This window comes from Pteropus medius, unplaced genomic scaffold (genome assembly GCF_902729225.1).
Source record: "Pteropus medius unplaced genomic scaffold, Ma_sr-lr_union100, whole genome shotgun sequence".
NCBI classification, from domain to species: domain Eukaryota; kingdom Metazoa; phylum Chordata; class Mammalia; order Chiroptera; family Pteropodidae; genus Pteropus; species Pteropus medius.
Window position 1 is genome coordinate 10,869,320 of NW_024342474.1, and position 17,164 is coordinate 10,886,483.

Sequence of the window (17,164 nt, forward strand, 5' to 3'; positions counted from 1 at the left end):
CTTGTTCTTCAGCTATCATAGGTGAGGTAGATGGTAGAGGTATATATATATTTTTTTAAAAACAAATTTTGAAAAAGGGGTGAAATTTTGAAAAATGCATATATATACATAGATATGTATATATATGTGTGCTTGTTAAAAATTTACGTCCTTTAGCAAATTTAATAAAATTTATTCAAATGATTTGGTTCCTAATAATCTTTCTTTTGTTTTGAAAATCTCTATTAAGAAAAGAAATGCAAAGAAAAACCATGAGAGGCTGTTGAAATCATACTGAAATGTATAAATTTAGGTGGCTTTGAATTTGGATATTTTCGATTTGTGACGAGCCAAGCCCATTCATTGTTCCATTATGGAGAACAATTTGGCCCTTCTCCAGGGGGACTCTTACCTGTCCTCCCGCGCGCTTCTATCTGGTTCCTCAGGGACCCGCTGACTGAGGTAATCACGATCTGGTACTGTTCCCCAGCCTCTAGTCTGTGAAACGTGTGCTCAGAGACATGCTTGGGGACAGTCTGAAACTCAACCTTTTGATTCTTCTTGAACGCTGATACTGTGTAGGAATCAACATCTCCTCCACCAGGAGTCCAGTTAACCGTCAGGCTGTCTGTCGCCCCATTGGGAGAAATGTGAACATTTTTGACAGCGCTAGGAACTAAAAGCGAAAATAAATGTAAAAGTCATCACTTAGAGAATGAACTGTGAAAATTTCAACCAAAGTTTTTGCGCTTCTTATATTTTGGCATCTACTAAAAGAATACACACGGAAAAATAATGGTATCAATTTATCATCTTTCTCTGACTCTTCTGCCTGAACTGAAGTTAATGGAGGAAGTTTAGAGGGACATCACAGCCAGTGAGTAGAAATGAACAATGCTAATAATAGAGCCAGGGGCTAGTTGGATTGCCTTGGTCTATGTTTTGGTTCTCATTTACTAGCTGTGGGACTATGGGCAAATTAATTAACCACCGTAAGTTTGTTTCTTCATCTGAAAAATAATAATAATAATAATAATAATAATAATAATAATAATAATAGTAGTAGTAGTAGTAGTAATAACCAGCCCACAGAGTTGTGAAAATTGAATAAAATGTATGTGTAAAGTGCTTTGTTGTGGGTCTGGTTCATGGTAAACTGTCAATTTAACTATTACAAGCATTAACTATTATAGCAATACTACTAATAGAGTTCCAAAGAAGTGAGAAATTTATACTTAATATATGGAGAAATTTATACTTAACCTGTATGCCTCACAGCACCAATTATTCACATCGATTCAACAGTATTTCTTAGAAAGCTTTACTTACTTTCCCTACATCGTACTTTACTTTCGTTAATCCAGCTTGGACAACGTCTTCGTCATGATCAAGATAGGCTTCTCCCTTCCTGCCATTTCTCTTTCATACTTCCATATCCTTAAGCAAAACTCCTGGCTACCCAACCTGCTAAATACAGTTGACCCTTGAACAGCACGGGGGTTAGGGGTATAGACTCCACCTCTGTGCCATTGAAAAGGTCTATATAATTTTGACTCCCCCAAAACTTCACTACTAACAGCCTACTATTGATCGGAAGACTTACCAATAACATAAACAATAGATTAATTCATATGTTTTATGTTATGTGTTTTATACTATATTCTTACAATAAAGCTAGAGAAAAAATGTTATTAAGAAAATCATAAGGAAGAGAAACTATATTTACAGTTCTGTGCGGTATTTATTGATACTGTAAGTTTATGTTGTCTGTTTAAAAGATGAATCGTCTATCAGTACCTACATCAATATTCTATTATATGATACGAAACACTGCAGACGTTACATGTATTACTAACACTAGATATCAAAAATGAAAAGATGTGAAATTCATACTTATTTACAGGTATAATGATTTATGCATCGATTATGAAGCAGCAAATATGCTGCTTTTATGGTAGCCTAGTATAATCTATACAATTGCTTCACAGTAGTAAGAAAATCAAAAAATTTTTCAATATAGTTATTGAAAAAAATTTGCATTTAAGTGGACTCACACAGTCCAAGCTCATGTTGTTCTAAGGCCAACTGTACACCACTATAACTAGTCAGGTTCAAGAGCCGTATGTCTAATTACCCGTGAAGCCCTCAATGAAGGCTGACTGCTGTACATCTCCACTGATCGTCAAGACAAGAATTTTATACTGGCGCCCTGGTGTTAGGGAGGTGAATCGATACTCGGTTGCAGTATTTACAAGGTGAAAAGGAGGAAATACTTTCATGTCATTGAAGAGCAGCTGAATCTCATATTGGTCCACATCTCCGTCAGCTCGTGACCAAGTCACCTGAAGGTCCTCAGTGCTTCTATTCCGCAACATTAGATCCTTAACAGCCTCTGGGACTAGGAAGAAATATTAGAAGACACTTCAGGAAAATGACTGATCAGAGTTTACCTACACAATAATTTATGAATCACATTCAAGGAACTGGCAAACATCTCCTTTCCCAAATAAACTACTTAAACTACTTCATGCATAATTAAACAAGAAAAATTGGAAGCAACTGTTAAAATTGTAATTTTTTCCTAACATAAATCTTAAAGGATAAATGTTAGTAGAATATAATTATAAATGAGTTACGATCTCAATAGTAAGATAAAACAAAAAGTCCAGAACTTTAAATGTCACAATGCAGGAGGACAGGGAAGAAAAATGGGACATTCAGCCTTCTTGCTGGCCCACTATGCTTGCTTTTATCTCCCAATAAATATTCTGTAATTATAGGCCATGGCTTGGCTGAATGATCTTAGCTCCAAGTGAGACTTACTGGAAATTTATTTACTGATAAGTAAGTAGAGAAAATTCAAGGTTCAAATAAATTATTTCCTCAATGATCTTCAAGTCCCAACCAACCATCAAATTTTGCAATCTTTCCACTTACTTGTTCTCCCACTCCCTTGTTCACTGGCTTCATAGTGTCCACTTTTTGTACTAACAGTGACACTGTACAACCGTCCAGGGACTAGCTTAATAAATACACACTCATTTTCAGACTTGGGAATGATTTTCTTTTGAATGAAGTTGTTTTTGTTTTTAATGGTAATTTCGTAGTGATCAAAGTCTCCAGTTGCATGCACCCAGGATACCTTTAAAGAGTCACTCCTGGCTGAGTTGCTAATACTGACTCCCTGGACCTTGTCAGGCACTGAAAAAGAGAACAGAGAACAGCTAAAGATTTGCTTATTCTTAGTGAGCAATTGATCACAGATGATAACCTGGAACAAGAAGAGAAAGTGAGTAGATTTTTATTGTGTACATTTAAAAGAAAAATCTTAGACCTTTACATCACAAATTGTTGGCGGGGCAAAGATTGTTATACTAGCTGAAGTGATTAAATGGGTCTTTTAACAGAACCTGATGAATTGATTCTAATCTTATTGTTAGCCTATACAAAAATGTCATGTACAAAATGGAACATTAAACAAGATAACTGATGATTAATATGAATGATGGGGATGATATTAATACTTCCAGCATACCTTGGTGATTCAAGAAATGATGAAAAGTCATCAAAAAGAGTCTAAACAATCCAAAAGAAAAACAGAAGAGAGAGCACATGCAGTTAATTAATATATGAAGAGATGTCCAACATCATTGGTGATCAAGGAAATGCAAGTCAGGGCCATGGCAAAATACCATTTTACATCTATTTGACTGGCAAAATTTAAAAATCTGATAAAACCGAGTGTGAGAGAGAATGCTCATCCACAGGAGATTGGATGAATGAACTGGTATATAGCAGTCATAATTAATTTCTTCTTAACTCAAAACAAAAATATGGGTTACTTGCCTTTTACATTAAAACACAAAATAGGGATAAATCTTATCGATATACTATTAAGTGAAAAATCTAAGTCCCCAAAGATTACATATTGCATAAAAAAATACCTTTTCCAAAATAATGTTAAAACAACTAAAAATTTAAAAACCCATAATTTTAGGATTATATCGATAATAAAAAATGCAAGATGGAAAGCAAGAGATATGAAAAGAGGAGTCAAGCTGATGGCAACCTTAGGATGGTTTAGTGGGGTGGGAACCATATGATTTGATACAGATTATTGTCAAGTTCCAAGTATTTATTTTGGGCAGTGGTCTCTCATGTACATATTAAATTATTAAAAATAATTAATTATCTAAATTAAATTAAATGCCTAAAAAAAAAAGTAGCAAGTGATGCATGGTTTTCTGAAGGAAGAATTGTGATTAATCCTATTTATCTGAGGTTCCCCCATACATATATAAACAAACAAACAACTCTGTGTGTCTGTGTTTTTTTCTCATTTTATCAATTGATCTCTCTATAAATAAATGCTCATTAACAGGGACACTTTAAAATAAGAGCATAAGATTAAGGATATTCTAAATTTTCACTTGGAGTTGTATTTTAATTCAACAGTAGGCCATAGATTCATTACTATTTGGCTATAACTGGATATTATAAATATTAATGAGAAGGAGCACTGGAGAAAGGTACAGACTCAGATCCAGGGTACTAAACTCCTATCCCAGCACTAGTGTGTCCTCTAGGTCTGTGCTGCCTCTTTCTGTGTTTGGTATATGTTCAGAGATTTCTGCTCTGATCACATGCTGAGCCTATGTCTAAGTTCTCTTCCACCGTGTTGTAGAATTTAGTCATCACATGGTTAAGGAGAAGAAATTCTGAAGTGATGTTGTATGCATGGGCTAAGGACGGTCAATGATCCAAGCAATTTACTGAAGGCAAAGCAACTATTAGAGGAAGAAACACCAAGCTGAATACCACGCTAAGTCAATAAAGGGCCCTCCAGGTGAAACTGGAGGTAATTTGTGAGACTTGCCTTGCTTCGCAGTGAGATGATGTGATACAGAATTAGAAATATTGACATTTTCACCCAAAATGTAGAACAAGAACATTAGAAAAGGAAAATGGCATTGAGACAATCAGCCGAAATCAACAAGATGACAACTCAGACACGACTCTCTAGTTAAACTGCTTTGTCAGGGGTAATGGTTTGCCTTGATTAGTCATGTGCCAAATCCAAGTTCATGCTGGTAAAGAGTCAAGAAGGTGCTTTGAAAAAAGGATTGCTTTTCTTGCATTGAAAAAAACCTTAGCAAAAGGCCTTGCAATATGAAATGCCATATGGATAGAAAACATTCATGAGTTGACATAGATCCTTTAATTTTTGGTGACTTTTAGGCTGCAAGTTGATCAACATAAGACACTGCCATAAGGCTGCTTTGGAAATCTGCTTTTCAGATCTAAGTCATTGTGATTATCAGAATAATTAGACTTGAAATCATTTGAGGGTAGCAAATAGCTCTATGTCCCTGACTATGATGGGGTATGATGCAGTGGAAATCGCACTGGAGCTAGGATTAGCTTGACTACTGGTCAGCCATATGACCTTGGAGAAATTAGTTTCTTCCTGGGACTTTATCTCCAAATGCGAAGACATTAAATCGTTCTACAGATGCTAGAAATATGTAACAATGTAAATCAATGGTTCTTAAAAGTTTTTGAAGTTGCAGAAACAATCAGAATTTAATAAAAACCACTCTCTCCTCATCCTCCCCCACAAATGTACATACCTTCCCTATCCCCAAGAACTACACAGACAATAACAAGGGTTACTACATTCCTAAAGTCTATTCGTAAAGCACCAGGTGAAAATCCCTGATCTAAGTGATTTCTGAGTTCTCATTCATCAAACCTTTATTGAGTGCCCACTAGGCTCCAGACTCTGTGCTAGGTAGTAGGATGTTGTCAGTTGTCTCAGATCCTTACAGAAAAACTGACATTTTTAAATACAAATATCAACTCCTAGCTCAGCAGGAAAGATTCTACAAAAGGTTGTCGGCCTTAAGCAGAAATCTCAGATGCGAGCCCAAGAAACATAAATATATTGGGGAAGTGCTAGCTATCTAAATGTATTTCTTTCCAGTATGTGGGATGTCTGGTTTCATTGCCTTTGCTAAGATTTTGCTCCTGGCCCCAGAGCTATGAAGGTGCACGTTTTCACCTTGTGTGAAAAAGGATAAACAGTGGTCTTGATCAACAGACATTTCAGGAAGGACTTTAGGACAGAGAACTTAGTAGACTTTAGAATCACTCAGAACTGCATTGAAATCCAGGATCTGAAATACACTGTCAGCAAGTTAAACAGTTGGGCAAATTACTTAACCTCCCTGAAACTTGGTTTCCTAATCTGTAAAATGAGAGTAATAACAACTACTTCAATAAGGAGTTTATAAAGGCTAAGGAAGTTAACATACGTAAAACCAGGATCTAGCAACCAAAAAGTACCTCCTCAAACAGAAATACTTGTTATTATGTTTGAACATAATATGAGCTCTAACTATGGAAGTGGTATTCACCTTACTCTGAAAGTAACATCTGCTCAGGTAAGGAGTTTCCTGGGTGAAATATGAAGACTCCGTAACAGTTTTGTGACCTCGGTGGCTTTTAATCCCATCATACAGAAATGCGGATCTATGATGCCCTGAGTCACATAGCCAGCTGGTTCTTACAGAGCTTGAACCTCTTTATAGCCTTACCTGTCCACTCTTGGCTGAAGGAATGATTTTCATACTTGCCACTCCTTGTAGTTATGGTCACATTGTAGAGACGGCCTGGGGTGAGAGAGCTGAAGGAACATTCACTGACAGACTTGGCAATAACGAGGGACTGAACGACCTTGCCGTCATGAGAGAGTGTCACTACATAGTTATCCACATCTCCAGGAGCTGGCAGCCAGGATATGCTGAGGTAGTCATTACGGCCAGAATTGTTTACCGTTACTCCACTCACGCTGGAAGGGACTGTCATTTTAAAAGGGGAGAATATGTTTTAAAAGAAAAGCACAATCAAAAGTTTGAGTCATCTATCATGGTCAGCAAAACCAGTCTGGACTCAGGAGGTCTAATCTGATTACCCAGGAGGTCAAGGAATTGTTCTGGAAGCTGAGTGTTCTTATATCAGGAGGATGATCAAAATAAAAATGCAAGGAGGCCTTTTGGGTGCCTCAGAAATACAAGGATGCCCCTATTGCATTTTTGTGGTGTTGCTATTCATAAAATATTTTAAGTGGAGGCATTTTTATGTAAATGTGTCAGGAGGTTCCCCCTGTAGGAAAGGGAGCAAACGTAACAATCCAAATAAGTCATTTGAACCAAACTCATCAATAAAGCAAAGGTGTTTGAGGGAAATGGTGAAGAACGCAATAGCTTTTCAAAAAAACTTAGACTTTGGGGTAGCTTTGATCTTCTTGTGATGAAGTTATTTATTCCTGGGGTGTCTAATAGCTGACACAATAAGGGGTTGTGTTTTCCCTTTGCAAAGCATTTCCTGCCCTCTAGTGGCAAAAAATAAACCCAAACACCTATCCTGGAAGCAACAAGTCTCTTGATTGGACCAACTGTGGGCAGAAAGAGCTATTGTGGCAAGAATGGCTTTTCTGATGTCAACCATAATCATTTGCTTATTTTAATTTTGGTTTATTGCCACGGACATTTACTGAGAACCTACTATTTTCCAAGTATACAAAACGGAAAAGATGTAGATGCCCTGAAGGAGTTTCCTGGCTAGTAGTCTGCAAATTAATCATTATGGTACTGAGTAACGGTTGTACCACGTGTCAGAAATAACTGCACAGTAAACAGTACTGCCAGTAGTGAATATCAGAATAAAATCCTATAGTATACATGAACTGCACTACTGTTTTCATCATTAGTTGATTAACTTCAGCTAAATAGTTTCATATAATTGTCAATATCAGTATATCATGTATAACAGGTGAGATTTGGCTAGATTACCTCTGAGAATCCTTCTAATTTAATATGTTCTGACTTTGTGATTTAAATCCCGAAGTTTCTTTACACTTATCCATCACCAAAAATTATAAACAGCACCCTATGGAACAACTCTGCTAATGCTGTTCCATATATATAGACATTTCCTAAGTGTAAAGATGAACTTCTAGCCATAGTATTTATGTAATGATGCCTGCCTTCCTTCTTTTCTTGTTTTCTTCCTTTTCCTTTCTTTCTTCCTTCCTTCCTTCCTCCCTTCCTTCCTCCTTCCCTCCCTCCCTCCCTCCCTTCCTTCCTTCCTTCATGTAACCATCTTTACATTCCTTGTATGCACTCAAGGGAATTACGTGTTTTTAAAAACTTCTAGAAATATTCATAACTACTAACATTTTATTAGAAAAGATACAATTACCAAATTTTTGCCAAAAAAAGTATAAATTCACAGTTAAGAAAAAAATAGATATGAAATTTGTTTGTTTTTCCTTTAGAATGAGCATCTTCTCAGGTTAGAATTGGATTAGTTAAGCATATCTGATATCGTTAATTTAAAATATTTTGCCACCTTATATAGGCTGAGAGTGTTTCTCTATATGTTTTAACTCTGTGGAAATATAAGTGAATAAGAAAACCTTTCAAAATTATTTCAGCATTGAGCAATATTTTAGCAATTTGAGTAGATGGTAATGATTATCAAGGCTTTAGTACTGAATTTTCCCACTCTTGCCACAATAGCTCTTTCTGCCCACAGTTGGTGTACAAAATTTACTAATTCAGGCACCTTTCAAAATCTCTAGTTACTGTTTCTACAGTAGTATCCCACTTTTCTCCTTTCTCATGATAATGTCTATACTCTTAATGTAATTGAGTAAAATAACTTATGCTTCTATTTATTAAAATGTTCCCTCTCCTCAAAACTTTATGATTATTCTTCAAAGAATTTCTTGACTCTTTGTTGTGTACTTTTGTCATATAATATGGGTCAAATACCGATACCTCTGTTAAAATAAAGGTATAAAAATAATTATAAGTACCACTTATTTCAAGTGATGCTAGGCACCAGACTATTTTAGTATGTCCAGTAAGTTAGAGAGCACTTGTGGTATTTTAAAATAGAAATTAACTTGTGGCAGAGTCTGACTAACTGTCATTAAACCATTTCCTTTTCATGCAGCTAGACTGTATTTCCCAGCTTCCCCTGCAGTTAAGTGTAGCCATGTATTCCTGCCAATGAAATGTGGGTGGAAGTGATGTATCTACTTCCATGTCTGGTAATCTTCCTTTTCCCCATGACCACTATTCTCCAGAGAAATGGAGAGAATTCTGAGGACTGAGGAGAAGTGAGAGCCACAGATGTAGGACCTTGGATCCCTGAATTACTGTTTGGAGAAGAACCAACCAACAGAGTTGTCCAATTAGAAACAACCACATTCTACAGTTGTGTAAACAGGAAATAAATCAGTCTAATCTGACTAATACAACTTCAATTCACTAGGAAATGGATGCAAGCTCCTTTTCAACTTTTCTCCTCAACATTTTTGTTATTTCTTTTTCCCCACTTTGATACCCAGCATGGGGGTAAATTACTGGAGACAGATTAGAAAATGGGAGGCTTAAAGAAATAAGTTAATGGCAGAGCTAGTACCAGCATTTAGGCCTCTTAATTCTCAAGCTAAGTTTTTCAGTTCCCCACCCGCAATGATGCTACACCAATCAATGCTGCCGAGAACTACTAAAAGAAAAGAAAGAAGGTATCGGGGGAAGGATGCAGGTATCACTATCGGCTGCCACAAAATGGGAGAAACGGGCATACATAAGTGAATTTCTACCAAAAAGATGAAATATCTTTTCAATGAATTAGTTGCTTTTTTGAGAGAGTTCATAAAGTTCATGTTCCTTGGGTTTATTAAGTAGCTGAGACTCACGATTTTAAAAAAAGAACATATCTATGATGCCTGCAGCTGATACTCAGAATCTGAGCATTAGAGATGTAGAAGAAAGAGCCTGATATCCAACTTATAATGATATAAAATTAAGTAGGCAAAGTTACTGACCTGATTCTGAGTTCATTAATAATTATCAAAGCTTCTGTTGAATTTAATTTTTTTCTTTCTATGAAGCTAGAATATAAATTTTATATAGTTTACTTGTGATCTTCATTCATGTTATGTAGAAATTATATTTCCTTCCTTGGTGCCATGCCTCTCTCTGACACATATGACCATATGACAATTTTTTTTGTTTACTTAGCTCTCTGCCCTCTTTGATTGTGATCTTTTTAAGGTCAAGGAACATTGTTTAGGTGGCATACAGTATTAAGCACTTGTTTAATGTTGCTTATGAAAATTTATGTGATTTGGAAATTTTATTAGTTTATTTTTGACCACAGAAGTTGGAAATCATTTTCTTTCTATGTCTTAAAATATGAATACGAAAGAGTGGAATACATTTTTTTTTTTAAGTCTCATTACTTATTTATCTTAACGGAGACATAAGCATTTCAAAGGACTGAATGAGGGGAAAAGCTTAGGCATAAATTGACTATCATGTCATCACAAAGGTTTTTTTCTAGCGTTCTGACACACTTATTTGAGATTTTACAAAATTCAGAACTCATTCTCTCCTATCCTCATCTACTCCTCAATTTCCATTCATGGTGAAACAACATGTTCCTTCAGGATGGTACTGACACTTGGCTTTTATGAAGGTCAGAGATGAATCTGTTTATAAAATGTTTTACAAATGGAACTCCAAAGGTTCCTAGTGCTCTTCTTACCTGTTCTTCCTTCCACCACCACTTGTCGGGAAGAGATCCCACCGCTTACTGTTGTTACTACCACAGAATAGAGACTGCCTGATTTGAGAGAGTGGAAGCTGTATCTGCTGATTTCACTGGAGACACTTTCATTTTTGATGACCACATTTTCATGGATGAGTAAGACTTGGTAGAATTCTATGTCTCCCGCTGCCCGAGTCCAGTTAGTAAACAGGCTGCTGGTTGTCCCTTGGTTAGCCACATGCAAATCAGTCACTTGGGCAGGCACTAAAACACAGTAGACAGAGAGAAGAAAAAAACAGATGATACTTAGTCACTCTAAGGAAGTGTAACAAAATGAGTCAAAAATGGAGACAGTCTTGAAATTGCTAAATATATGGATTTTAAATATTTTTTGCTATAGACTCTCAGCTCAGTTTCTGTGGCATATGGCAAACTACTCCTCTATAGAGATTCTATCATTGTGAAAAAACTGCCTACATGGGAAATCAGAATTATTTTGAATCCAGGAATGAGATGACATATGCCTATTAAGTAGTCTTGATTTAAAATTTTCAATAATGAAAGGCTACTACTTTTGAAGATTGCTTACTTAATGTGATTTTATCTGTCCTTACCCCATGAGAACTCAAAACCACATCATCTACCTGAGTTGATGGTTATAGGAGGTATTATGAAACTCCTTCAACCTGATGATTAGGTTGTAGTCTAGAAAATTGGTTAATTCTTTATTGGCACATTCTCAAAAGGGCTATTATTATTATATATGAAAATGCCACAATAATAGGAACTATATTATCATATATTGATAGTAATCATAATAATAACAACAACTACTGAGTGCTTGCTGTGTGCCAGTTATGGGTTCTATGTTTTTATAGAGATTGCATTATTTGATACTTATTCAAAACTTTGTGCAGTCGATTGTATTATTTTCTTTAATGAGGAGAGAATCAAAGATCATAAAATGTAAGTAACTTAGCTAATATCACAGTGCTAACAAATAGTTAACCTGGGGTCCAGAGCCTTTTCTTAATTAGCAACTATTGTAGTATTATGATTTCTAACCTATTTATAAACAAATCTTTTATATAGATCTTGAAGTTGGCACTCAATAGACATACATCTTCTTTGTGCTTTTTCCCTGAATTATGATAATCAAAGGGGTTGAGATCTTGGCACCACTCTTCTCAGAATTTGTTGACTTGGATTCAAATACAAACATATTCATTAAAAAATATTATTTGAGAGGAAGGTAGTCAAAAGGTACACATTTCCAGTTATAAGATAAATAAATAATAGGAATGTAATGTACAATGTGGTGACTATAGCTAACATTGATGTATAATATATCTTTCTTTTCTTTTTATTGTGCCTATAAGAAAAGATGGATGTTAGCTGAATCTATTGTGGTAATCACTTCACAATATATGTAAATCAATCCATCATACTCTATGCTTTAAACTTATAACGATGTATGTCAATTATTTCTCAATAAAACTAAAAACATTATGCTATGCATAGATCAGAAGATTCAATTTTAATTAAAACTTTTGTATGTAAAGCAAATAAATTTTAATATGCCAAAACAATTTTGGAAAAGAACAAAGTTGAAGGACTAACATAATCTATTCGAAGACTTACTAGAAGCTACAGTAATGAAGAAGACAGTGTGATACTAGCAAGAAGATAAACACGGATCAATAGAACAATTGAGAATCTAGAAATAGACAAACACATATATAAATCCATTTATTTTTTACAGAGATGCAAGGGCAATTCAGTGGAGAGAGAACAGTTTTTTCAACAAATAGGGTTAGAATTATTAGATGTTCATATGAAAAGAAATAAACCTTAACCCACATCTCATACACATATAAAAATTAACATAAAATAAATTATGCATCTAAATTTAAAACCTAAAACTATAAAACTTGTAGGAGAAAATCTTTGTAACCTCGTGTTAGGCAAAAAATTCTTAGATATGACACCAAAAGCATGATTGATGAAAATAAATGATAAATTGGATGCCAAAATTAAAAACTTATGTTCTGCAAAATACACTAATGAATTAATGAAAAAGTAAGCCACAGACTTTGAGAGAAAACATTTCAACAAACATTTGAGACCAAGGACTTATATCTGGAATAAAAAATTCTCAAAGTTCAATGTTAAGAAACAAATGACCCTATTAAAAAAAGGGGCAAAATATTTGAAAATATCTTCTTCCCCAAAGAAGATAAATGAATGGTAAATAAACATCGGAAAAGATGTTCAAAACCACAAGTCATTAGGGAAATTAAAAACACATGAGGTACCACTACACACATTAGAATGGCTAAAATTAAAAAAAAACCAAAAAACCTGACAATACTAAATGTTGCTTGAGGATATGGAGGAACTGGAAATCTCATACATTATTGGTGAGGATGTAAAAATCTCCAACCATTTTGGAAAACAGTTTGGTAGTTTCTTACAAAGTTAAATATACACTTACCACATAACCTAGCACTATTGGTGGTGGGGATAATGAAAATGATCTTAAGTCTAAAATAATGTCTTAGACTTTCATTTCTGGCATTATAGTAGGCTACACACCATGAAAATCCCCACCAACAAGCACAACGACATGTGTTGGATAAAATATAAAAATGTAAATGCATGAATGAGTTGTCAAGAATGTAGGGACTTCTCAGACCTAAAAGTAAGTGATACAGAGGTAATTGGATCACTGAAGCAGACTTTCATCCTGAGGGCATCTTCAAAACATAAATTTAAGCTTTGATTTTATAGCTTTTTAAGATCTACTAAATAGAAGGTAAAGTGTAGGGCTTTCTCAGGGTGAGAAGTCTTACAGATAACACTGCATAACATAGGAATTCTGAAACATAACATTCTAAATAAAAGTAAAATAAAAATTCCCTTTCCACTCCCCACATCACTCTGACCTCCTTAGCATTGGATGGAGAAAAAAATTTCCATTGAATTCATAACCTCAAGACAGCTTCAGTGAATGTGTAACCCAAATTCATAAAACATGAATAATCAAAAACCTCAGGTTGATAATTTAGATTAAAATACGTCTAGATTGATAGTAGTCTTGTGCACCTGAAAAAATCAAATGAAAAGAAAATTCCGAAACCCACTTTCAAACGAGGCATCAAAGAATTCCCACACAAAAAATTCTCAAAATATATGTTTATAGTAAAAAAAAAAATCGCAAACATTTAAGGGAGTAAAGCACCATGAGGGAAAGGCAACAAACTCAATAGACAACAGAATTGAACTCGTGAAGATTTCAGATATTATAATTACCAGACACAAAATATAAAATAAAAATTATTACTTTGTTTATAGCTATGAAGGAAGAGAATGGAAATATGACTAAAGAGCAACAGAACACAAAACAGATTTGGAAGAGAACCAAAAAGGATGTTTAAAAGTAAAAAACATACCAATTGAAATTTAAAATTCAGTGAGTAGATACATAAATAGTTTAGACAGAACCAAAGAAAGAATTAATGACATAAAACAAAGAGCTGAGGAAATTATCCAGATTATAGGCCAGAGAACAAGTACATAAAAATATTATATGTATTAAAACATTGCATAATTTTAGAATACTAGTAGGAGAACAAAGGGAAAGGAGAAGAGGCAAGAGACAAAATTAGAGAGTTAATGAATGAGAATTCCCAGGATTGATGAAAGATACTAATCTGCCAGTACAGAAATTCCAATAATCTCAAGCAGGTTAAATAAAAGAGTTTCTACTTAGATCATTACTGTGAAAAAGCAGAACACCAAAGGCAAAGAGTAGATCCTAGGCAAAAGCATTCCTAGAAAACAAATTACCCCATAGAGAAATAAAAATTAGACTGACAGCTGACTTTTCAACATCGGCAATAAATGCCAGAAAGTTTAGAATATTATCTTCAATGGGCTGCAAGAAAATAACTTTCAACATAGATTTCTAACCTAAGGAAAATATCTTTCAAGATTGAGAACTCTGTAAAGACATACCCAGAAAAACAAAAGTGTAGAGAGTTTGTCTCTAAAAACTCTTAGTAAAGAAATTTGAAGAATACTCTTCAAGATGAAAGAAAGTAATCCCAGATGGAACATCTGAGATACAGGAAGGAAAGATGAGGGAAAAAGTGGGAAATTGGTGGGTCAATCCAAGGACATATTATATAAAATAATAATTATATTTTTGTGGGGTTAAAAAAGGAGAAATAAAATACAGGACAACCATAATACATAAATTAGAAAGGGGAGTCTTGGATGATGACCTTACTTCCTATTTTACTTAGAAAATGAGAGAGTTAATCAAAAGATAACTGCCCACACTACATCTATCTACTTACTGCATCTGCACCCATATACTCTTTTTCCAAGCTGACCCTAAAGTTCAACTCGTCATGCTCCTTTCTAAAGCCAATTCTTTCACTTATGTTGTAGATCCCAATACCTCTTGCCTACCCGTGGAATAAGTGCAGCAATTGTTCCCTCTCGTTTTACATCATCACTATTCCTCTCTTCTGGAACATTCTCATCAGTATAAAACATATTGATTTTTATTCTATCATTAAAAGTAATCCTTATTTCAAACACACTTCCTCTTTCAGATGGTGCCCTATTCCTCTGCTTTTCTTTGCAGCAAAACTCCTTGGAAAGGTTGTTCTTTGCTCTGTTTCAATTTTAGCAAAATAAACTCAAAGTAAACAAAACAAAACACAGAACTAATAAAGACGAGAGCTGAAATTAGTAAAATAGAAAACAATAGAAAGAATACATAATAGTCACTTAACGAACATTTATAAGTTGAGTATTAAACAGTTCAGCAGATAGGATATTTTTAAAATCTAAACTTTATAAGAATATTACCTGTCCTTCCTTTCGTTGAAGATGAATTTTTTAAGTCTCCGCTAATACTGGTGACTGTAGCTATGTATTTTCGTCCAGGCACCAAATCAGTAAAAGTGAATTCTTTGGCATCTTTGGGGAGTGACTTGTGGATGAGCAAGAGGTCTCTGTCGGCTAGTGAAATGATGTATTTCTCCCATTCTGTGACAGGGGCCTGCCACATTATGCCCAGTGAGGTTTCATTGGCATGTTTGACACGAAGCTGGAGGACAGCCAGGGGGACTGAGGAAAAAGTAAGGGGGATGCGGGTCACTGACTGGCTCAGAAACACTTGCATATTCTTTAGAGAGCTGTCTTTTTTCACAGGAGTGTGCTAGTTCAGCATTTCTTTTCTGAATACTTACGAGCATTATGAAAAAAAGGAAAAGCTAATAGCAAAAACTTTGTTTATATAACATAACCGGAAATAAGGATTCAAAAGAATACTGTTGGAAAATACTTTCTGGGTCTTCTATTTTTGACCACATATTACTTTATGAGGGTTTATCTCTACATAGGAATTCTATGATCCTACAAAAATTTAATTCAATCTTGTCATCCACAAAACCACAGAGAAAGTTCCAGGTTTGAGATTTGGGGTGGGGAGGGGCGAGTTAGGAGAATTTGTTGTTCCTAGAGCTTGGAAAGACCAAGTGCTTCTTCCCTTCATTTCTGAGGAGGGGACATTGATGTGTCCATGAAAAGGGAAGTAATAATAGTATAGCTGGTAACTAATAATAGTACTTGATTAAAGACTTCCATTATCCAAAGAACTGAGTTGCTTCCATTTCTTTAAAAGGTTTTATTACAATTTGTAGGAGATATTGTTAAGAGCAAAGTGTTGACACCACAAAATGAGAGGGAAATAAAATTTTGGAAGAATCAAATATGTAAAATTACACTGTGATTTTTGCAGCAAAGAAATTTTCTGTCATCTCCTATGATAACAATGTCTTTCTCTGGAATACCTCCTACAGGGCCAGCCTGAGGCTCTTCTTGAAGAGGCTATCCTTCTTTTCAGAAACATGTACATGATGGTTTGCTTGATTTGTTTATTTTTTTATCACAATTTTGCTTGTAAATAGATAATGTACCAAGAACATTCCTATCTACCAATGAAAACTTTTTGATGTAGGGTCCATGTTCTCAAACATTTTAAGGAGCTTGTTGAGGTCTGCAAAAGTTTCTGCTAAACCCTTCACTGTCAATTTTCTTGGAGGTTCTTTTTCTTCTCTTGCAGTTTCCTTTTCTCTTGCCTCTTGATCTACGTTTTCTTGTTCCAGTTCCAACAACACCTTATTAGTCAATTCCTCAGGAACCACCTCTAGAAATTCTTCAATGTCATTCTCATCTACACACAGATTAAAGTTGTTTGCCATCTTGTACATAGCCTTGTTGATTTTTGCAACCTCCTCATCCTTGGCAAATCCCTTGAAGTCAAGGACAGACCTCTTAAGCGTCTTCTTCCAGATGCCATTCATACACTCCTTGGGGACATCACCCCAAGCCCAAGCAAGGTTCTTGATGTTGTCATAGATGTAATCCTTCCAGAATTGCATCAGTGTCCTCCTCAGCTGCAGCAATAGCCTGGGCAAAGGTCCTCCTCAGGTAGTAAGCTTTAAAAGCTGCCGTAAGTCCTTGATCCATTGGGTGGGTCAAA

The 17,164-nt window shown here is 35.1% G+C and overlaps 1 protein-coding gene across 2 annotated transcripts in view; it reads right to left on the reverse strand.

The window, feature by feature from the left end:
* PTPRB (protein tyrosine phosphatase receptor type B) overlaps nt 1-17,164 on the reverse strand; it is a 102,634-nt gene that overhangs the window by 44,459 nt on the left and 41,011 nt on the right. For both annotated transcript variants that reach the window (XM_039866015.1, XM_039866016.1), the window contains 6 exons: nt 15,487-15,747; nt 10,603-10,869; nt 6,576-6,839; nt 2,917-3,180; nt 2,114-2,377; nt 392-655 (listed from right to left, as the gene is read on the reverse strand). In XM_039866015.1, the coding sequence (XP_039721949.1) occupies nt 392-655; nt 2,114-2,377; nt 2,917-3,180; nt 6,576-6,839; nt 10,603-10,869; nt 15,487-15,747 (1,584 nt within the window). The remainder of the gene's footprint in view (nt 1-391; nt 656-2,113; nt 2,378-2,916; nt 3,181-6,575; nt 6,840-10,602; nt 10,870-15,486; nt 15,748-17,164) is intronic.